General features: G+C 33.8%; 1 protein-coding gene across 13 annotated transcripts in view; it reads right to left on the bottom strand.

Moving 5' to 3' along the window:
• The window catches only part of KIF21A (kinesin family member 21A), a 175,125-nt gene that overhangs the window by 40,842 nt on the left and 109,541 nt on the right, over positions 1 to 24,742 (bottom strand). For 8 of the 13 annotated variants that reach the window (XM_059935634.1, XM_059935633.1, XM_059935632.1 and 5 more), the window contains exons 10-20: positions 24,567 to 24,630; positions 18,852 to 19,055; positions 13,648 to 13,686; positions 9,429 to 9,519; positions 7,119 to 7,236; positions 6,553 to 6,741; positions 5,914 to 6,113; positions 4,701 to 4,808; positions 1,612 to 1,680; positions 1,302 to 1,516; positions 1,004 to 1,157 (exon numbers count right to left, since the gene is read on the bottom strand). In XM_059935634.1, coding sequence (XP_059791617.1) covers positions 1,004 to 1,157; positions 1,302 to 1,516; positions 1,612 to 1,680; positions 4,701 to 4,808; positions 5,914 to 6,113; positions 6,553 to 6,741; positions 7,119 to 7,236; positions 9,429 to 9,519; positions 13,648 to 13,686; positions 18,852 to 19,055; positions 24,567 to 24,630 — 1,451 coding nt within the window. The remainder of the gene's footprint in view (positions 1 to 1,003; positions 1,158 to 1,301; positions 1,517 to 1,611; positions 1,681 to 4,700; positions 4,809 to 5,913; positions 6,114 to 6,552; positions 6,742 to 7,118; positions 7,237 to 9,428; positions 9,520 to 13,647; positions 13,687 to 18,851; positions 19,056 to 24,566; positions 24,631 to 24,742) is intronic. The other 5 variants (XM_059935635.1, XM_059935638.1, XM_059935644.1 and 2 more) reach the window with 1 other exon arrangement.

Genomic DNA, 24,742 nt, shown 5'->3' on the forward strand with positions numbered 1-24,742 from the left:
CAACCCAATCCAAAAACGGGCAGAAGACCTAAATAGACATTTCTCTAAAGAAGACATACAGATGGCCTAGAAGCACATGAAACACTGCTCAACTTCACTAATTATTAGAGAAATGCAAATCAAAATGACAATGAGGTTCACCTCACACCAGTTAGAATGGGCGTCATCAGAAAATCTACAAACAACAAACACTGGAGAGGGTGTGGAGAAAAGGGAACCCTCTTGCACTGTTGGTGGGAATGTAAATTGATACAGCCACTATGGAGAACAGTATGGAGGTTCCTTAAAAAACTAAAAACAGAATTACCATATGATCCAGCAATCCCACTACTGGGCATATATCCTGAGAAAACCATAATTCAAAAAGACACATGCACCCCAATGTTCATTGCAGCACTATTTACAATAGCCAGGTCATGGAAGCAACCCAAATGCCCATCGACAGACAAATGGATAAAGAAGATATGGTACATATATACAATGGAATATTACTCAGCCATAAAAAGGAACAAAACTGGGTCATTTGTTGAGACGTGGATGGATCTAGAGACTGTCATACAGAGTGAAGTAAGTCAGAAAGAGAAAAATAATTATCGTATATTAACACATGTATGTGGAACCTATAAAAATGGTACAGAAGAACCGCTTTGCAGGCCAGAAGTTGAGACACAGATGTAGAGAACAAATGCATGGACACCAAGGGGTGAAAGCCGTGGGGGAGGGGGTGGGGGGTGGGGGGTGGGGGTGGGGATGGTGATGTGATGAATTGGGCGATTGGGATTGACATGTATACACTGATGTGTACAAAACTGATGACTAATAAGAACCTGCTGTATAAAAAAATTTAAAAAAAAGAAAGAAATGATATTCATCTATTCATATACAATGCAAACACCCCCCCCAAAAAAAAAACTTGGCAAGTATTCAATTTACCCAGGGACCAAATTTAGAAAACTAAAATTAACAGTTAAGGGAGAGCATATCTACTTTCTATTTTCCACACCTTGAGGAGCCTATTCATATCAGCCTCCATATTGGAAATAGTCATTTTCTGCATGATGATGTCTGTGACCCTGCGTTCAAGAAGCTGCCACTTCATGCGAGCTGTCTTAGAAGTAAACACTCGGCCTGTCAATCCTTTCCTCAGATATTTTTTTCTAGAATCATATAAAAGCAGACAAACATAGTTACTTATTTGCTTATTTGATTATGTACTGCCAAATAATGAGCTGTTTTTCATTTAAGTTCAACATTCAGTAATGCAAAGATTATGTCAGGAGGAACAGAAGAATCATGTTGACCTGGTTCCATTTGTCGTGGGTGTTGGTAAGGCCTGGACTCTTGCCACAGGAATTCTCATTTTCTGCTGGGCTCCAGCCCTTGATGCATCTGTTTCTATGGTGGTTGCACTGGAACCTGTGTCCTGAACAGGGGTATCATATGAGCTCAGCTTCCGAGTGACTTTCCCAGCCACTTTATCTGACATGGGTCTTACTTGCCGACGAAGAGCTGTAACCTGAAATAGCAACAGAGATTGACTCATGCTCTTAGTCTATAGAAATACATCATTTATCTCAAAGCCAGAATGTTTCCTCCAAATGGTCAACTTGCCTCTTCTGTTTTGCGACGAAGAACCACTTCTTGGTTTCTTTTTTGGGCTTCTAGAAGTCTAAGTTGATGCTATAAGATAATATTGAATAAGTTAAAATAGGAAACTGAGAGATATAATACTTCCTACTCCTGCATTAACATGTTTCCCCATTCCACTGGGAACTGTAAGGGTTCTTAGCAGCATCTGAGCTAACACTCAGCTTGCATCCATTACTACAGATATAGATATTTTATTCCAGTAAACACAAAGGCATACTTATATAGCCATTTCTCTCTGAAAATAAAAACTTATCTCTGTGACACATACTTTTATTTAGCAAACACTTATATAGGGCTTACTATATACAAATACTTTTCTAAACGTTTTACAAATAGTGTCTCATTTCATTTTTGCAGGACATTTTGTTTTGGTTGCTGGCTAAGGCATGATTAGGAAAAAACACAGCTTAGAATATTTTCAATATTCTAAGAGGCATCTTACAATATATACAGTAGTTATAAACTATTTTAAACATAGGGAGAATATATATTAATTGTATTAGCACTTTATAGTAACTTTGGAAATGTTATTTCTAAATAACATTGGAAATAAATGTTTTATTGTTGGACAATAAAACAAACTGGCTACCAATTTGTTTTTTAGGTAGTCTATATGATAAAGACAATTAATTATTAATTATTTTAAGCCACTTTCTAGGGATATAATTTAGGAAATAATCTTGATCACAATAGTCTTGATCACAGATAGCCTTGATCACAAATGTCACTTCTAGGGCTTTAATTCTGTGATGTAACAAATAACTCTCCATGTTCTGTATCCCAAATTCAAACAGATGATACATCTCAAGTTTATACACATTCTTATGTTATCAGATGGGAATTCTTTGAGAAAAGGAAGCTATCTTATCACTGACATATCTTAATTGCCTACACAATAATAGACATAGAAGCAAAGTTAATAAACCTTTTTTTAAATGAATGAACTATCAAAAACTAAAATTAACCTATAGTTTTAAGCTTCTTACTACATTTAATTTCTTCATATTAAAAATCAAATCTCAAGCTCATTCATTTTTTTTTGTATGATGTACAAACATATTTGGTTCTCTAAGTGTTCAAAGTTGAATATTACAAGAAACAATATAAACAGGAGTTGAATATGCACACAAAGCAACAAATTAAAGGGAGGAGAACATCTGAAATGGTAGCTTTGTATGTGATTAGCCAGCCTCTGATCTTTATAATAGAACAGAGACATCATATGTTGTGGATAAGATTCAAAAGTTCAATCCCAGGAGTTAATTGTTCAATATTAATCTCTCTATAAATCATATGAATTAGTAATAAAGAAATAGGTAGCATACATTGTAAGGAAATTATTCCTGTTATCCAAAAGTTTTCATTAAAAACAAAATAAATAGCCCAAAAGTCAAAACAACCTAAATGCCAGCCAATCGAGGAATGGATTAGCAAAATGTGCTCTATACATACAGCCATAAAAAGGAATGAACTACTGATACATGCTATAACATGGATGAACCTTGAAAACATGCTAAAATGAAAGAAGCCAGACACAAAAGGCTACATATTGTATGATCCATTTTTATAAAATGTCTAGAATAAGCAAATCCATAGACAGAAAGTAGATTAGGAGGCAGGGAGGAATGGAGAGTGATTGCTAATGGGTATGGGGTTTCTTTTTGGAGTGATGAAAATGTTCTGGAATTAGAGTGGTGATTGTTGCACAAATTTGTGAATATACTAAAATCTTGAATTGTATAGTTTAAAACAGTGAACTTTATGGCATATAAATTTGTTTTTTTAAAAAAGCAGAAAAAAAAGACTAGACAATATGTTAAAATGTACTTCTACTCGATTCCAGTAGGAACGTATTGGTATAAACAAGATCTAAAATGCTCAGGAATTGAAAGTGATAAAATAGACTGATTACTAAAATACATTAATATCCTGGGAAAATAAATAAATAAATACAGTGATAAATATGGGAGTCATCTGGCTAAAATATCTACTTTTCTATCTCATTGCTCACTATTCTCTATCCCCTTAATTTCCTCTTTACCCCCCAAAGTAGATTTCTATTTTCTAAAATATCCTGTATGTTTATATTTTCTTCAGGGCGAATTTAGAAAAAGTTGGTGAGAAAAAAAGAACAAGGGCTGAAACCTAACTGATATTGTGGAAAGGAAGGTGATGACTTCTTTTTTTTAAGAAAAAAATGTCATAAGAAATAACTATATTGCCAAAACATTGGAAAGAAAAAAATCCAATCAACTATAACCTATAACCCTAGTACAACCACATTTAGCATATTGATATGTATCCTTCAAATTTTTCCCTCATTGTAAACAAGCATGCATATATAAAATGTTACTTTACACTTAATGTGAAATCATAGTCATTTTTCATTTTACTATGCAGTTTCCAAATCCTAATTTTTAATGAATGAATAATCACCTTTTAAATGGGATGAGCCATAATTTATTTAACTGTTACCCCTACTGACACACATCTTAGTTGATTTTACAGTTTTCATTACTGCAAATAACCTTAAAGTGAAGATTTTAACACACTGTAATTTGTCTTAGTTTAAATTATTTACTTAGTCTGAGCTCATGGAAGCAGAATTCTTGGGTCAAAGAATATGAAAATTTTTATAGCCCTTAGTAAAGCCTCTTCTAGTGAAGCCTGGTTATTATTCCAGGAACATTTATAAACATCTCTAGTGGAAGCTGTCTTTGGAACCATCTTAAAATTACTATCTTATATAATACTGCAACTACTTCCTTGGTCTCCCTAGAAATAACCAGTCATTATTTGTCATTTTCTTCCATCTGATCATCTAGGAAATACACCTCCAATAAAATTTATAATAATATTACAGTGTTTTTTCATAAACTTTTATATGGAATTACTATAATCCACATACTATAATAAATGCCAAATTATAAAATGCTTATTTATTGTCCTTAACTGTATTTAATAAAGTTATCAAAAAATTTCTTTCATTTATTGAACAATCTTGTTGATGTACAATGTTCTTACATAACTGAGAGCTAAAGTCCACTCACATCTCTTTTACGTTGATCCTTTTTCAATTGAGCAATCTCTCTGTTTCTTCTAGACTCTGTCAATCTGGCTTTTTCTTGTTCTTCTTTCATTTGTTTCATTAAGCGAACCTAAAATATTAGGTAAATACATCTATTGTGATTACCCTATCACAATATTCATTAAATAAATCACATGTATGGAAAAATGTTCTTAGGATTCTGAATATTTAACAAGAAAAAAATGTGGAGTTTTGCTACACATTAAATGGTCAATTCTTATTTTTGTAAGATTAATCTATTTATATTTCTAATATATTTCTAACATACTTCTATCCAATTGCTTAGTGTTCTATGCTTTTTATATTCAACGTCCAGCTGTTCTATAACTTGAATGATTTTTTGGTATCTAACTTATTATCAGTAGCTGTGTGACCTTGAACAAGTTACTTAACAACTCTAGATTTTGGTTTTCTCATCTATAAAATGGAGGTAATAGTTCTATGGGATTGGATTCCTCTGAGAATTCAATGAGTTAATACCTGCACTGTGCTTATAACAGTGCCTGGCACATAGTAAGCACCTAGTTATTTTAGCTATTTTTGCTGTCATCAGCAACTACACAACATAATAATCTACTTCTTAAATCATTTCCACATTTCCTATTTTAAGGAAACAACATTGATTTTCATGCCAAAAGTTAAGAATAATCCGTTCCACCACAAAAACAATAACAGATTAGAATTCACATACTCTTTCTGGTCAAGGGAAGAAAACTTGTACTTTTCTATTCATGGGAATGACAACCACCAAATTCAAGATAGTGGTTACCTCTCAGGGAAAAGAGAATATGATCAGGAAGAGATATATTGGAAGCTTTGTGCATATCAGCAATGTTTAATACCGTAAACTAGACAGTGGATATATTGTTCATTATGTTATTATCTGTGCTTTCTTGCATGTTTGAAATATTTTATATTTTTGTTAAGTTTGTATAAGAGTTTTGTTTTGTTTTGTTTTGTTTTTAAAGTCAGAGAAGGCTTGCTGACCACAGGATTTTCAGCTACTCCAAAGAAAGACTTTGACTATAGATGACTTAACTGCCAAAAGGAAGTGCATCATTTCTAAGACTGGGTTACCTTTTATTGAATACAGGAAGAACCACAATAATTTTTTTTGGTCCCAAAAGACACAAGCATCACCAACATCTACCGTTAATGGAAAATATAATCAATACCTTTGTTTTTTTCATTTCCATCACATCCTGCTGTAATTTCTTCAATTGCTTTTCATATTGGGACTGATTTTTAAGCAACCTTGCATGCTCTTTTTGAGCTGTCTGAAGTCTCTGCAGTTCTTTATTCATGGCTTGCAGTTTCTTTTCATATTCAGACCTAACTTTTTTTGCTTTTTCTTCTGAGTAAGATTCCACTGAGCCTAAATGACCAAACAATATTTGTATTTGTTTGTGTGAGACACAGATTTTTATTTCACAGATTTACAACTCATGACCTTAGATAAGAACTACCTCCTAAATACAAACCTCAGGAGGCCAGGATGCCTTTCAATCACTCTGCCTTTTAATATCTACTCTTATTTAACAATTATTGAAGTTTTCATCTTTTTAATTTAAAAAAAGTTCCCAGCATAAATCAAGGCATTAAAACAATTAGCCACAACTTTGGAAAAAAAATTAAATAGCCTAGACAGGTACCAGCATGAAAAAACGAAATAAACAGTAATATTTAACATAATGGGACAAATTAACATTTAATGTGACTTCTAATATAATTTTTTTCTTGTAAAGGAAGACAGGATAAAAATCTATTTTGACAATTTAGTTTGAACTTTAATTTGAATTAAATATAATTCTTACCTAAGTTTTGAAGCACCTGGTCTCTTTCAAGCTGAGTGTCCCGAATTTTATGTTGCAGCATCATTAGCTTCTCTTCATACTGCTTTTTCAGCGTCTGCAGTCTTTTCTGGCTGTTTTCTAGTTCATCAATCAGCTTTTGCTTGATTGCAATTTCACAAGTAATGTTTGCTAAGTCTGCCTGATAATTGGCTATTATAAAAGAGGAAAATAAAAATTCTGGGATAGGCTATAATAAGAGCATGACAACCATCGTCTGTATCCAAGTATTCACTTGGCAGCTGTAAGGAAAATATCCTGAATATACCAAAAATTAAAAAAGGTCAAAAAGATACAGAGTGTTCACTTTGGTCAAGGACAAGAGATACCATTTGCAGCAAATAAGAATGGAAGTTACACAATGACTAAATCCAATAAGAGAAGAACATGAGCCTTGGAGGGCATATATAGGCCAGCAATTATAAAAGGTGCTTTCATCAAGGATGAAATGGAGAATGTTAAGAGTTTTCTGCCATGTTTTAAACAAGTGCCCAAAATAAATTTTTGTCCTTGTACCAAAGGACAAGTACCTTTTTCATCTGATTCGGAATCTGATTCATCAGAGCTTTCACCCCCTTCAACGTCATCTTCTTCCTCCTCCTCTTCCTCTTCCTCATCTTCATGATCACTCACTTCTTGACTTTCTTCCTAAAATGTCATTTGTGTCTATTAATAGCACAATATTGGCAAAGCAAACTGATTACCTCATTAAGAGAAACTGTGTGACAGAATTAGAACAAAAATTTTTACACTTTGTGTGGAAATACAAAAGACCCCAAATAGCAAAAGCAATCTTGAGAAAGAAGAACGGAGCTGGAGGAATCAGGCTCCTGAACTTCAGACTACACCGCAAAGCTACAGTCATCAAAACAGTATGGTACTGGCACAAAAACAAAAATATAGATCAGTGGAACAGGATAGAAAGTCCAGAAATAAACCCACACACCTATGGCCACCTAATCTATGACAAAGGAGGCAAGAATATACGATGGAGAAAAGACAATCTCTTCAATAAATGGTGCTGGGAAAACTGGACAGCTACATGTAAAAGAATGAAATTAGAACACTCTCTAACACCATACACAAAAATAAACTCAAAATAGATTAAAGACCTAAATGTAAGGCCAGGTACTATAAAACTCTTAGCCAAAAATATAGGCAGAACACTCTTTGACATAAATCACAGCAAGCTCGTTTTTGATCTACCGCCTAGGGTAATGAAAATAAAAACAAATATAAACAAACTTAAAAGCTTTTGCACGGCAAAGGAAACCATAAACAAAACAAAAAGACAACCCTCAGAATGGAAGAAAATATTTGCAAATGAAGCAACTGACAAGGGATTAATCTCCAAAATATACAAAGAGCTCATGCAGCTAAATATCAAAAAAAACAAACAATCCAATCAAAAAATGGGTGGAAGACCTAAACAGACATTTCACCAAAGAAGACATACAGATGGCAAACAAACACATGAAAAGATGCTCAACATAATTAATTATTAGAGAAAAGCAAGTCACCTCACACTGGTCAGAGTGGCCATCATCAAAAAATCTACAAACAATAAATGCTGGAGAGGGTGTGGAGAAAAGGGAACCCTCCTACACTGCTGGTGGGAATGTAAATTGATACAGCCACTATGGAGAACACTATGGAGGTTCCTTAAAAAACTAAAACTAAAGCTACCACATGACCCAGCAATCCCACTCCTAGGCATCTTTCCGAAGAAGACCATAATTCGAAAGGATGCATGCACCCCGATTTTCATTGCAGTGCTATTTACAATAGCCAGGACATGGAAGCAACCTAAATGTCCATCAACAGTGGATAAAGAAGATGTGGCACATATATACAATGGAATATTACTCAGCCATAAAAGGAATGAAATTCTGCCATTTTCAGAGATATGGATGGACCTAGAGATTGTCATATAGAGTGAAGTAAGTCAGAAAGAGAAAAACAAATATCATATAATACCGCTTATATGTGGAATCTAGAAATATGGTGCAGATGAACTTATTTGCAAAGGAGAAATAGTCACAGATGTAGAGAACAAACTTACGGTTACCAAGGAGGAAAGGGGGGAGGTGGGACGAACTGGGAGATTGGGATTGACATATATACACTTATGTATAAAATAGATAACTAGTGAGAACCTACTGTATAGCACAGGGAACTCTACTCAATGATCTGTGCTGACCTAAATGGGAAGGAAATCTAAAAAAGAGTGGATGTATATATATACACATAACTGATTCACTTTGCTGTACAGCAGAAACTAACGCAACATTGTAAAGCAACTATACTCATTTAAAAAATAAACAATAAAAAACAAACAAAAAAACAAAATCAGAGTTAGAATTTTTCTTCCTCCCTCAATATTATGAAGTGTACCTAGCCATATGACTTAATTTTGCCCCAGCTTCTATTATGGTGTTTTATATTTAATATGCACAATATAGTCTCAATGAATAAATGCAAAAAAAAAGAGAGAGACTGTGAGTATAAAGTACAAGAGCACAAAAATTTCACTTTTCATAAGTTAAAAATATCAATCCACAATTTTAAGGTTATTTTACAATAATTCTGTCTTAAAGAGTACTTCATCTCTCTTAGTATTCTATCACCCCATACACAATGCTTTCACAGTGCACAAGATTGTGAGTTGCTAATATTTAATAGCTCACATTTCTGAAGAAAAGAAGTCCTCAAGGACACAATTTAAAATGGATGTATGATAACCGAATCTCTTTTCTACGTATAAGTTAGTACAGTTATCAGCAACCAAGAACAACCTAATCCAGGGACTAAAACTTACAAGTTTATTCTCTCATACTTACAACTTCTAATTCATTGCTTTCTCTTTCTGAAATACCCTTTTCTTCTTTCTTCTCTTGGTCAGTGTCTGTATTATCCTCTTTACCAGCCACACTAAAAAAAAAAAAAGAAGCAAAAGTGTATGACGTTAAAGTAGAGAGGAAAATTGTTCACTTTTTTTCTCCCAGATTTTTAAAAACCATCATTATATTTTAAAACAAACTAGAAGAGTTCATCATTTAACTTAGCAAAGTTATCATGTCTGATGCTTCAGAGGAAAATTGAAACTGCCATTCAACTCATAGTACAGTGATTTATATCAATGGAGAACATCTTATTTTCTAGAAACACTGAGGAATAGATTATACCCTGGAGCATGACACCTGATGAGACAGCTAAGAACTAGTCACCATAACATTCAATCAACTAGAATGTAGGCAAATTAAATTCAATGGAAATAAAAAATATTTTTGTTTTCTCATCTAAATATATAAATTTTTCTCATCTTAATACAAAGATATAGAAACTGCATTTTTTATTAAAGTCCTAATACATTTAAGAATAAATTTAAAGATCAGAATACATCTGCCCACAGTAAGTTTGTCTATACCGGCTGCATCCATCACATTGTTCAGTCTCCCCTGGTAATAGAATAGTACAGGTTCTTTTCTCCTAGGTCGTACCTGTAGCACAGGGCTATTTCTCATAATGTTCTCAAAGAAATGGGTCTCTGCACATCAGAACGGTCTGAAGTTCTGCCTGACCCCTGATTGAATAGGAAATTCCAGGATCTGCCACAAGATTCACCATACAAATAAAAGCTTCCTCTTCAGGTATCAGTAGAGCAGCCCTAACTATTGATATATACTAATGTCACATAATGTTATAGCTAAACTAATTACTTCAGCCCTAGTGGCCATGAGAAAAAGAAGACTCTATAGTGAGCAAAGTTTTTACATAGTTAAATCACTCTGACCCTTCAGGGTTTAGCAACCACCATCAATTATGCACAGAAGTTACACTTCCATTCATTAGACTCATACATTTTATCAAGCTAAATAGTATTAAGAAAGTGAACTTTAAATGAATCTACATATGAAAATTTTCTTCTTGTGCTATAGTTAACTTTTTAAATCATTAAGAATAAGAAGAATACTTGAATAAAGCAATATTCTCCAAATAAAATTCTTCTAGAAAGAGCTTAAAATTTTTATCAGAATAACTTTATAACAGCTATCATTTCTTTCAGATATTCTGCTACATTAAATAATTGCCCTAATACATGGACTTATTTTTAGCTTCTAGTTTAAAAAATTAATCTCATTTAGGCACTGGTATTATTATTAAACTCTAATGTTTAACTCTAGGTTCCAATTCTCAAAGACATTTCTGAACTCAGAACAAGATGAACACAAATATTTTTCCTTTGTAAGCACTTTTCAGAGTTCTTAATTTATGTTTATTTAGGTAATTATTTCTGTAATTTCTGTCTTCCCCATTAGACTGTAAGCCTCATGAGGGAAGGGATCATGTCTGTTTGGCTCAGCATTACATGCCCAGTACCCAAGGGATGTGCATAATAAATGTGCATGAAGTATTTGTTAAATATATTAATCTCTATGATTGTGCATGAGCACCTCTGTTTGGAACCTCTGCCTATGTGTCTCACACACTAATTATGTTGGAGTAGAATAGTACAAATTGAAAGATGCATAAAGATGCATGGAAGACAGCATATCTCTAGAGTGAGAAGAAACTACCAGTAGGAATATCAATAAAATCCTCTTAACTGGAGAGGAATCAAGTAAACTATAACAAGGTTCCATGAGTTTGTTAAATCACTTGTTAGAGAAAAATGTTGAATATACTGAATGCCTATCTAACATCACTTGTATTATAATAGGACTGTTCATTTTCCATCATCACACATTTCAAGATGAAAATCTAGAAAGAAACTCCCCCTTCATCCAATCATCTGATTTAAAGGCCAGCACCATGTACTCAAGTAGTGCTATACTTGAGATAGGCCTAAGGCTTAAGACTAAGAAAGGAGCATGTGTTAGGAAAGATATCTCCCATCAGCATTTCTTATCCCCTCCCCTATGTAGTCTCCCTTCCTCACCTGCAACTCTGCAGCATACAATTTTTGTTATTGTCAGTTCCTTCATTACTTCAAGCTCCAATACAAATTCTTTTTTACTCAGGTTTATAGCCATACAACCACCTTGTTTCAAATACCTGACCTAACACACCCTCCTACACCCTCCAAGTCACCAGAATCCAGCTTAACAAATGTTATTTTCACTTATATATGAAGTTAACTCATGTATTATAAGCTGTTTGTGCCAATTCTGATGCAGAAAAATCAGCAGTTGTTAACTTTATATTATTAATTTACCTTTATAAATCACGTAAGGCTTAAGCTTTTAAAGTACACAATTTGATACTTTATGATTATTGTACAGCAAATATTCAAGTTTTCTTCAATAAAGTGGGGAAATTTTATATCTAAAATAACTATCTAAGCAGCAATGAAAAATATGTAAGTTGGCACTTTACATAGAATCAGAATCTTGGAGCTGGAAGGAACACTAGTGATCAAGTAATTTAAACCCTTTGACATTTGACAACCAATGTCAACATTTTTCTTGACAACCAAAAAAGAAACTGTGGCCTGGTGAAGCTTATCAACTCCAGGGGACTTAAAACCAGGTGTCATGACTCCAAAGCCAGTATTCTGGAATATTGCCTCAAAGTTCAGTTCACAGACAGAGAAGCATCAGCATCACCCAGGAGCTTGTCAGATATGTAGAATCTCAGGCTCCATGTAAGTCCTACTGAGTGAGAATCTTCATTTTATCAACACCTCAGGTTATCTATCTGCACATTCATGTTTAAGAAGCCCTGTCCTAGAACACCAAACAACTCTGCTTTTGTTATCTATTAGGCATCATATAAAAATTGGAGGCAAATGCTATTCATTAAGTATATTTAAAGGACTTAACTATTTTAAGGTGGGAAAATGTTTCCATTACACTACTTTAACTATGCATCTTATTTTAACCTTTCAAAATAGAAAATTTTTCACATTTTAATGCTCTAATTTAACTCCAATGATAAACATAATGTCCTAAATATAAACTAATTAGGTGAGTCCTAAGATGACTACAGATAGAATTATATTTTAATTATAGAATTATATTTTAATTTAACTATATAATTAAAATATAATCCTAGAATAAATTATAGAAACCTTAGAATACTATGTAATATGTAGGATATAATTGTGGAATGTAAATTATTAAATAACTTAAAGAAAATATAATTTGTGGTTTCAGCTATTTAAAGTAAGAGATTAGTTTAACTAATTGTTGCACAGTAAAAGTTTTCAAAAGGCTTATTTTTAGTAAGAAATAAAATTATAATGTGATGCTTCTAAAATAGTTAATATTATTCTGAAACCAGTTTATTTTCTTAATCATTTTGATGCTGTAATCATGAGATGGTTAGAAAAATCTATAAAGAGAAGTTCTAATAAGAAGTAAAATACTACTTGATACTTGGTTAAATAATCATAATACTGAACGAATAAAATGCAAATTTTTATTATATTGGGAGTTCACAAGTAGTGCTTCTAAATTTTGCTCAAATTTCAAATGGAAAGAAAAGAGAAGATCCTGTTTTTGATGTTGACTTCAGATACATTTTAAAAGCAAAACTTGTTTTTCTAATTCAACCTTAAATATGCCTTATAAATCTGTAGTAAGGCCACAGTTTCCTTTTACTTTGTTGCCATTTTAATGTTGTTTTCCCAACAAAGATTACACAAAATAAGGAAGAGATGAGAATGAGCCCACCCATGACTTAGCATGTGCTGCAACAAAATGCGAATTCCCACCGAATTAATAATTCCCTGTCTGTTTACAAGTTTCCGAAAGGTATATTCTGAAAGTCAAAGGGTGGGGTTCTTGAGCCATTTTTAGCCATCAAAATTATGATAATCTATTCTAAATTCACATGAAATTCCTGAATTTTAATTCATATAACCACTGGCTTTTATTCTCAAAAAGTATTTTTTTATATTTTCAGTGTTTTTGTTAATTTTATAAAATCATCATTATTTTTAGGAGCACCAAGCTAATCTAGTCTGAAACAATCTATAATTCTACAGCATATATCCTTTTGAATGGCAACTAAGTATTTAAATGACATTTTAATAAAAAACCTGGGAAATATTCCAACCTTCTTTCTTCTCGATTGCTTTCCTCAAGTTTCTGTAGCCTTCAAAATCACGAGGCACAGTATTGGAAGGCCAAGCCAATGAAGGACAAACCAGACAGTAAAAAGCGAAAGTGATAAGAAGGTAAAAATGATACATGAGCTTGAAGACTTTAAAATAAATTTTAAAAGATATCATCAAAGGACAATACACAGTAAAAAGGCAATACATTTTGTATGAATAAAAAGTAAGAAAAACAAGCAGCATTACATCTAAGAAGAGTATATATAGACAATCAGTTGAAATTATTCAGCAGTAAAATGTACAGTCTCAATTTATAAAGTTGATAAACAGTAAGAGTATTTGGATGCCATTGCTTTTTTTAACCTGAAATGGATCAATTTTCTCAGCTTCCAAAAAAAAAGCCTACTTCCAATGATATCCTCTCTTCCTTGTAAACCTTTACAAAAGACCTTTTCATGGCATCATTAAAAGAGCTACAAAAAGTAATGCCTTTATACCATAATATGAAAATACCATTAATACTACATACTAGGATACTAATTTTTAAACTTGTTTTCTATTTCAATATACTACATGTGAACATCACTAAATCTAAAAAAAATTATATTTCAAAATTATACATGAAATGGTATTATGGTCAAATGAATATGATTGTTATGATATCAGTGGAAAACTGTAATTTTATTAACTGAAAATTAATATCACTGTACCAATTACTAGACTACCAAAAGGATATTTATAAGGCAAAGGTGGCAATAAAATGGGAAATGTAGTGCTTTCCATTAGTAAGATTATTTTTCAACCAGCAAAGTATGAGAAAAACTATAAATATGTATTTAAAAGCTTTAACATTTAAAGAATATTCAATACACAGAATTGGGAATCTTTACTCAATGGAATGTACTGAATACCAGTATCTCTCATGTAGACAAAAAGATAGATGTGCTAGGCTCTGATTAAGCATATAGCAATCTTGATATAGTACACTTCTGCCTGGATTCCAAAAAAAAAAAAATATTTTTTCAGAATCATCAGTATTTTAAAGTGAAGAGATTGAGTCTTAGTTATGAATTATTTCATCAAGGCAGTTCTCGTTTTAATTTTATAACATGATTTTTATTTGCTGGCCTGTGATTGTTTTTCACAATCAACTTTTACACTGCTATTGCAAGAAGAGACTAGCAATCTTTCTGAGAAAAAAATTCTGCAGAGTGATATTCACCAGAGATCAAAATGTCCAGTATAATGGCTAGAAAAGGGTAAGAAAAGCCATCGCCTAAGAAATCTCTGTGTTTCTAGACTTTCAACCTGACACCACTAAATACAAATATAATGCAGTCTGATGAATGAGTGAATTTTTTATAATGCAAGTCATTTAAAGCTAGATATCCAAAAATATGGGGATTAATGTATGAATGGTAAATTTTCTTTATCCATATACACCAAAAAAAGTAAAAAAAAAAAAAAAAAGTGTAATCTAGGCTTATACTGATGATAATGAGCTATAATGACTCAAAGGATATGGTTCCCTGGCAAAAAACCCAAATTTTCTATTTTCAACATGAAGAAATTTTGTTTACCTTACACTAGAGAGCTATATTAAAACATATGGATAATGTGAGCTAATAAGTAGATAAACTTTAGGTGCCTTCCCAATTGTCTCTTTAAAAAAACACTGCAATCAATAGTTCCAAATGACAGTAGAGGGGCAGAGATATAAACTAATAATCTGATATTTCTCCATAATTTAAAGGAGTTCAGTCTTTATTTCATTTAGTTCCATTTATAATACCTCTTCCATAGTTAAATGGGGGGGGGATGACAAATCTTGCTAACCATTCTAACATTTGTGTAACTAAAAAAAATAGGCAATGTAGTCTATTCGATTATTCTTCCTTATTTTCTTACTACCTACACTTTTGGATTGTTTTACAGCTCAACAGAAAATAAGCACAGAAAGGAAGAAGAGCCAACCTTTAAACCACACATCTTAGCAATTGGTTGTAGTTTAGATAAAGACTTTGACAAGAGGGTGAAAATTTCATGTAAAACAGGACTTATGGCATCCTCCTTGAACACAAATGAAGCTTCTGACATAAAAATGATACAGTTGCCACTACACCAACCAACACTTAGTGTCAGAGGCCCTGTAGTCACTACAACCAAAGGCTAACAGCACAAAACAAAGTAAATTAAAAGACATGGAGCTTCTAAAGAATTTGTGGATTCAATGGGAGAAACAGAAGTAGCTATGAGAACTGGGACAGCTGAGCAAAGCTGAACCCAAAGGCCAAAGAACCTAGTGGCAAGACGGGAATAAAGACACAGACCTACTAGAGAATGGACTTGAGGATATGGGGAGGGGGAGGGGTAAGATGTGATAGGGTGAGAGAGTGACATGGACATATATACACTACCAAATGTAAAATAGATAGCTAGTGGGAAGCAGCCGCATAGCACAGGGAGATCAGCTCGGTGCTTTGTGACCACCTAGAGGGGTGGGATAGGGAGGGTGGGAGGGAGGGAGATGGAAGAGGGAAGAGATATGGGAACATATGTATATGTATAACTGATTTACTTTGTTATAAAGCAGAAACTAACACACCATTGTAAAGCAATTATACTCCAATAAAGATGTTTAAAAAAAAAAAAACGGGTAACAAAAATCTTCCCTACACTATTTAATTTTTTTTCTTCATGAGGTTGCTGCCCAAATTTTCAATAGTTGGATTAATGCTTCCTCTTTCAAAATTACAAATATCCCTAGAGGAATTTTATTAGTTATAAGTCATTTCCACTGGAATGAGTTCCTTTCTTTAGTCAGATGGCTTTGTTTCCAACTTTGAATTTAAGGAGATGAGAGAAGAAAGTAGATGATTTTGAAACTGGGAGTACTTTGGGCTAGGGAAGAATTACATGAGAACTGACCTCATAAGGGAGGAATGGATCAAGGTAGCATGGGGACACAGAAGGTCAGTAGGTAGGAATAAGAGAGAATGGCTAAAGCAGAAATTCATATTTTCCCCCAAAGGTTGGTCGACATTCATGGAAGGGAAACGAAGTTTCTTTCCCCTATTTTCCTTTTCCTATTCCCTTTTGAATTGCTCTTACCACACTATAGAATGAGTAAATATCATTTCATGTGAGTGAGTTGGGAAACCTGGACATTATGTATTTGTAACACTTTCTAGAGAAAAATTAGTTCCAAGTTCCAAACAATTTTAAACTGAACTTACTTACTATATACGCAAGGCTGAGGTAGAACCAAATTTTGCAATGTTCTCTTTGATAAATAAAATAAGTAAATATGAGGCATGTAATACAACTTAACCAGAATCAATACATCCAAACAGAAGCTACTGCCTCCACAGAGTTCCTGTAGAAGACTAATCACTAACTTCAGTAAAGCTGCTGTCATTCTAAACACTTTATTATGTTTTGTTTCAACAAAAACTCTTTATTATTTTTTGTTTCAACTGTAGCAAATCCTTTGGCTAAAATGAGAGCTTACCAATATTTTTAAAAAAGAAATTTACATTACATACAGTTAAAAGTTATTGGTGATAAATGAAATGCTTTATCAAGCTGAGTAAAATAGTACTATTTATCAGTCAAAAACCTTACAACCCTGCATTGTCACAGAAATAACCTGCATCAGAGGTATAAATTTAGGGTACCTATGATCACTATAAAAATGTCCAAAGAGCCTAGGTTTCTATTGGGATCCCTACCTGTTTTTTATTATTCATACCCAACAGGTGATTATGGTAACATCTCTAAATTTACCTCAAAAGGAAAGAGCAGAATTAGCTCATGACCTTGTGAAATATACCCTTGTTTATCCTTACTTATTATTCATGAACACAAACCACCTACACCTTTAAAAACAAGTCATACCATTTCACATTTTGACCAACTACACAACTGAATTTTACAAATAAATGATAAGTCATGTGCAGAAGTCTCATTTTCATTTCCACAGTATGTTGGGTCAAACCAGTTTTGATAATTCTGTGAACACTGTTACAGTTTTAATTGTCCTGCATAAGAACTAATCATTATATATTTCTTAATGCTGCCATAATCAGCCATCCATGAGCAACATCTTTTAAGACATTAGTATCTTAAGAATGCAATTTCAATCGCAGTGTCTCCTAACCCATAGATGTGCAACTCCTTGTTTTAATTATTCTAATCAGTCCTTTTTAACTCAAGGACAAACAGCAGAATTAATTTGGAGAGTTTAAACCTCTAATAGCTTTGGTCAACTGACTATTCAAAGAAGAAATGCCTGGTTGTCAAAATAAATTTCTAAATAAACTAAGCAAAGCAGCAGCTAGACTAAATGTCAATAGTAATTCTAAAAAGTGCACCTCCATAACAAGCTATTTGACAAATAAAATATCTTTTCCCCCTTTGGAATATCTAGCCAAAAATGCTTAAAATTAATTTGACTGGTATGTTCAAAATATATTCTACGTAAGTAATTTGACTGCACCATGGAATCAATATGTAACCATGTAAACAATTTATGAGGTTTTAACCACTCACAGATTACAAGTGGTCATATTTTAATTTTCCTCCTCTTCTTTGCATCCAGTTGATTTCAGAGGGAGATATTACCAGGATGCAAGGAAAAGGAAGCCTAGAACAGCGGTGAAAAGCTGAGTAACTCCTTGTTGGAAGAGTCAGAAAGCCTGAAATAACATAAATAACTTTCACATAATCAAATTAGAGCCCGCAGAAAATACTTAAGAGACCAAATGATATTAAATGACAGTCTGATGAATTAGTTTAGCCTTTAGTTAAACTAATCTAGACAGGAAGCAGAATATATCAATGCGACTATTTAATTGTATTAGAAAATGGAAAAAAATGAAAATATTGAGTAATGGTAGAACAAGCTTTGCAGAAAAGATGAATGGAATGCAAAAGCAGCTATTTGAAAAAATAATAAAATAATTTCTAATAGTAATTTTACCTTGTCATAGTCTAAATAAAATTCACTACCATGTTATTATAAATAATTTTTTTACATACAAGTAGAGATAAATCTTTAAAAGTATATAATTATAATTGCCACCTATGTTAAATGACATTTCATTTATTAATATACTTATGAGGCTATGTATACTCATTGCAATTGCAAATTAAAATATCCTGAAAAGTAATTAGCAGTATAGCAGTGATTTTATAGCACTACCTTTTTTTCTTCTTCTTTTCTTTCCTTTTCAGCTTTTCTAAATCCTTCTTAGCTAGATCTATAATCTCAATGGTCTCTTTGTCTGAGGATAGTATAGTAGGAGAGAAAGCTGATGATCCACTGAAGTATGGCGATCTTGCTGTGGCTCTTGTCAAGTTTTTTCGAAGGTTCTCATTCACTGCTTCACTTTCTAATAATTTTGCCCTAGTGAATAAAAATATATTTAAGTTGGAAACATTTTATTATTGTGGTAAATAATACTTAACATAAAATTTATCTCCCTAACCATCTCTAAGTGTACAGTTCTAGAGCATAAAGTACACCCACACTGTTGTGCAACCACTGCCACCATCTACCTTCAGAACTTTTTCATCTTCCCCAATTGAAACTCTGTACCCATTAAACACTAACTCCATTCCCCTCTCCTCCCAGTCCCTAGCAACCACCATTCTACCTTCCATCTCTGCAAACTTGACAACTCTAAGAATAAACAGGGAACATTTTAAATGAGTTGTTTTGCAAGCTAAAAAGTTTCCCAAAATGTATTTCAACATTGCTACAAAGTACGGCTTTTTTAACAAATGTGTTCACAAACATTAGTGTTTAAGATATTTTTTAAATTTCCTGATTAAATAATTGTAAATTTGAAGTAACACTCTTAGTGCTCAAAAGTGCCAGTGATAATTAGATTACTTGCATTCTGGTCAATAGGCACTAGTTATCCTTGCTCTGTAAACTCATCTTTGAAACTTAAAATGTGCAAGCAACATGGTTCCCTTCCTTCCCGTTCCTCATTCATCATGCTATAATAACATTTCCAAATCTTTGTAAGGAATAGTTAGTCAAACTTGCCCCTAACTTGCTGAAAGATATCTGGCTCCTGAATATGGCATGGGAAAAGATGAAATCTCCAAGGAAACCTGAGTTTCATAATTAAAAACATTCTTTTGCTTGCTCAAGCGGTCCTCATAATGACAGGAAAATAATGTATGTGCTGTCAGTAATAACACTAAATGATAAGATCCTAAAAGAGCCTGGATTCTTGAGACTACAAGGGATTCAGAGAGTCCTCTAGGCCAGTTCCTTTAGTCCATTTGATTTAAACCATAAAGAACACAATTATCTACTTCAGTATAATTAATTTCCCAGGTCAATTTGGCACAAGGGTGATTGAGACAGGGTTATAAGGAGAAAATACTACCTACTGTCTCTGTCTCAAAACTATATTACTAAGCGCTTTTGCCATATGTTCAAATGTTTCAGAGGAAGGTGCTAGATTATTTGCAACTACTGAGCTCTAGAAGGCACAGTCAGCTCTGTGTTTTTTCACTGCCTACCAAAATTATTCATGACACTGTTGAAATCAACTAGAGACAGAATATACACAAATCAGTGAATATATGTTACAAATAAGTGTCTTATATATTCTTTAATGAAATTGTTTTACTTTATATTTGGTGTTGCAACAGTTACAATGTTTTAAAATGGTTAAATAGCTGTGTACAAACTTTTAAGTTAAATGATTTCAAAATTATTTTAAAGAAAATTCTGAATATAATGCTGTCATTTTTTAATAAGAGGGCAACCTAAGTATAAAAACTCAGCTTAATGGTAAAAACTCAAAGTCAAAGTTTACACTTTTCTATATTTTCAATATCTAGCACAAAGCCTGGGTACATAATAATGAAGGTTAATAATGAATGAAGGGGACTTCCCTGGTGGCACAGTGGTTAGGAATCTGCCTGCCAATGCAGGGGACACGGGTTTGATCCCTGGTCCGGGAAGATCCCACATGCTGCGGAGCAACTAAGCCCATGAGCCACAACTACGGAGCCTGAGCTCTAGAGCCCACACACCACAACTACCGAGGCTGCATGCCACAACTACTGAAGCCCACGTGCCTAGAGCCTGTGCTCCACAGCAAGAGAAGCCACTGCAATGAGAAGCCCGCGCACTGCAATGAAGAGTAGCCCCGCTCGCCACAACTAGAGAAAGCACGTGCGCAGCGACGAAAACCCAACACAGCCAAAAATACAAATAATAAATAAATTAATTAATTTTTAAAAAAAGACCCTTTTAAAAAAAAATGAATGAAAATATAAATTAGCTATCAATTAATGACCTGTTTTTAATTGGCTCATTTATATAATAATCAGACAATTTGTGTTTGATTATTACCTGATTTTAAAAGTCTGCATTTGGTAAGGGCATATTTTTAATGCTTCTTCCGTCCTGGTGCTAATAAAGGCTGAAACCTTTAGGGCTCACCTCCAACTCCACCAACCCCACACTACATTAGTAGGTCCTACTTTTTGTATGGGCTGTAGAGATAACATCTCTCTCTTTGCCTCTCCTTCTCTTCCTACTCACCCAACCACACACTTGTTGCTGTCTGCATTTCATTTAATAGGAGACCAAGCAGTGAGGCATGAGGGGAAGTACACAGACTTCCTTGGGAAGGAATAAACTGAGGTTTGCATCTCAGCTTTTTCACTTACTGAATCTCATCTCAGCTTTTTCACTCACAGAATCTCTAAATCCTCCATTAAAAGGAGATGAAAATATATACTTCCCTAGGATTGCTATGAGGATGATGATACAATGAATTTAAAACTCACCTGACTAATAATGTTTTAAACAAATAATAACTATTCTTATCAAAAAGTTGGAAACAATATAATTATCTAACGGTAGGGGATTAGATAAATAAATCAATTACAATCCATGAGACAGTACTCATGGAGCCATGCAAAAACCATGTTAGAAAAATATTTAATAACATTGAAATATGATCCTAATATCTTGTCACATTTCAAAGAATAGATAGCAAAGCAATACACACACCCTGATACAAATTTTGCTAAAGTATGCGTTGAAAAATTATTGAAGAGATACACCAAAATGTTAACATCAGTTCTTGGAATGGTGAGAATATGGATGATTTTAACTTTTTAAAAACTTTCCTATATTTTCAGAAATTTCTACAAAAATTTTAAACTCCAGAAAACTAAGATTAATTAGTGACTATTATCATTTCACAACAAATAATGTGATGTGTAAATTTATTAAAAGGTAATGAGTATTATTTTATAATTAAAATGATAAGACTTAAAATATAAACATTCCCATGTAGCAATACATTTACATAATTTACATTAAGTTTAAGTAGCTGTGAATGAATGTCTTCCTAAGAGAAAGTATTGATTAAAATATGGATTGGAGTAGAATTTGGTAGATGAAACAGAATATGAGAACTTGGACCTAAATAATAATATGTTAGACCTTTACAGTATTTTTCAATTTAATAATTTTTACATCCTGTTGTTTTATTTGAGCCCCATAATAACTCTTTGAGACTAGCAGGTATTACCTCATTCTTACAGATAAACACTAAAGATCAAAGATGTTAGGTAATTTGCCCAAGGTCATATACTTAATAAACAGAAGCTTAAAAATTTCAATGCAGGTAATTCAATTTAAATTCAAAGCTCATTTATGTTTATCCCATATGTAAATTATTTTTACATTATAAATTACAATCCTGAGATCCAAGAAGACTACACTTTATGAGTGGGACAAACTGAATAAAAGAGCCATCAAACAAAAGTTGGGAAAGTGGAAAAAGCTATTAACCTATACCACGAAAGATTTGATCACTGATTGAACTCAAGGCCTAAGAGTCATCATTGTTCTCTAGATGGCTTAAAGAATAGTCTTAACTCAAGAACTTGAAGAAGAAAGATATTAGATGCTCCTTTTAGCTACTAGAAGGAATGGAAATGATTCAGTCAGTTTTCTAGGAAATAATGACACTAGTCAAGCCATTCATCAAATAGCGAGATCAAGCTTAGATATGGTCTTAGGATAACATGATGGAAGAGAGGAAATCAAGCCCAAGAACCAGAGTATGGAATCAGCCTTAACAATTGACCAGTGCCAAGAAAATAAAAAAAGATAAAAAGAAGCAGACTAGGAGGAGGAAAAGAATCTTTAGGAACTAAAAGACAGAGATATTAGTTTTGTCTGAAGGAATGGTAAAGATGGGGTCTACAGAGTCAGGAAACAACACTGGAGACTGGTCAGAGGACAAGTTTTTGGCAGTAGGCAGGAAAGAGCACTGCCAACACAAGATGGAAACTACAAGTCCAGTTTGGCAGCTGACCAGAACTACAACCTAAGGTCCCAAAGGTCTCCATCAAAAAGGTAAAGTTTGGAAATATATAAACAGAATAGAAGTAATAGTTATTTGAGTAACTTCATCTATTGCTACATCAGATGTTTTCTCACTGGTTTTTACTTTTTGAAGCTTTTAAGGGACCTGGTGTGCCTTACGGAGGCAGAAACAGTACAAACACTACTGATCTCTGTTTAAGAATCTTTAGAGGGCTTCCCTGGTGGCGCAGTGGTTGAGAATCTGCCTGCCAATGCAGGGGACACGGGTTCGAGCCCTGGTCTGGGAAGATCCCACATGCCGCGGAGCGACTGGGCCCATGAGCCACAATTACTGAGCCTGCGCATCTGCAGCCTGTGCTCCGCAACAGGAGAGCCTGTGATAGTGAGACACCCGCGCACCGCGATGAAGAGTGGCCCCCGCTTGCCACAACTAGAGAAAGCCCTCGCACAAAAATGAAGACCCAACACAGCCATAAATAAATAAATAAATAAATAAAAATTAAAAAAAAAAAAAAAAAAAAAAAAGAATCTTTAGAATAGCCAGAGGAAGAGAGAGGGAAATAGAACACAAATACAAGACAGAGAATTGTTAGGGTAGCTGTGAAAGATAATCTCTCACTTGGTTATTTTCTGCAAATGGATAGCAGAAGTGAGATCTGAACTATTTAGATGCTCCCAATGGGGCTGACTGTAGTTTTACTTCAAGAGAAAGCAGCTCAGCCATCAGGGCAAACCATGGAACCTGAAAATATTATAGAAATGATTAGTGTCCCTGATCTACTTTCTGACCCCTATTCTCCCAGTCTGTGCTCAGTGGTCCCTGATCTACTTTCTGACCCCTATTCTCCCAGTCTGTGCTCAGTGGTCCCCCCCAGATTCCCACACCAGGCATGGGTGTTCTATTTACTGATTTCTGTCATTCCATTTACTACATGTGACTATTTATGTAAGTTGACCCACCTAGACTGTGAACTCCTTGTTTATGTCTTACTTGTTCAGTCCATGGCATGATGCTTGGCATACAGTGAGTATTTGCAATATGTGTGTGAAATGTGGGTGATGAATGAGCCTTTGTACGTACCAGAGAGGCAGGCAAATTGGTAGGGATGCAATGACTCACACATATAGAATAGCTGAAGAAATATAAGGGAACAGGAGTAATGGGAGATTTTAAAAATTAGAGATGACTTATTGATGTTGACCATTCCCAAATGGTGGGTGAAGAGGCACAGGGAGGTAACTTCATCGACATCAATTATGCCTGTTGTTATATGAGGTTAGGTAAGCTTCCAATTAAGGGTATAACAACAAGAGCAGGAGGATAAACCAGGAAGATAATGTGGGAAGAGGAAAGTAGTTTGGGACATTATGTTCCCATATGTTCTGTTATAGGCAAGTATCTATTCCCCTAAAGTTAACCTGACCAAAGGGCTGAAATATCACTGTGAATAGTTACTACAAAATAAGCCCAACAAATAGCAATAATACTTCACTGCAAAACCCAAACTACATGCATTATATATTACAGAACGTGAACTGTACCTGAGATCTTCAATTTCTTTAATATAATTGTGAATCATATTACTAATCTCTTCATTCCCTTCACCTGCAAGATAAAATAAGGAAAGGGGGAGAGGGATAAATTAGGAGATTGGGATTGACACACACACACTACTATATATAAAAATAGATAATTAATAAGAACCTACTGTATAGCA

The sequence above is a fragment of the Balaenoptera ricei genome, chromosome 10 (genome assembly GCF_028023285.1).
Source record: "Balaenoptera ricei isolate mBalRic1 chromosome 10, mBalRic1.hap2, whole genome shotgun sequence".
NCBI lineage: Eukaryota > Metazoa > Chordata > Mammalia > Artiodactyla > Balaenopteridae > Balaenoptera > Balaenoptera ricei.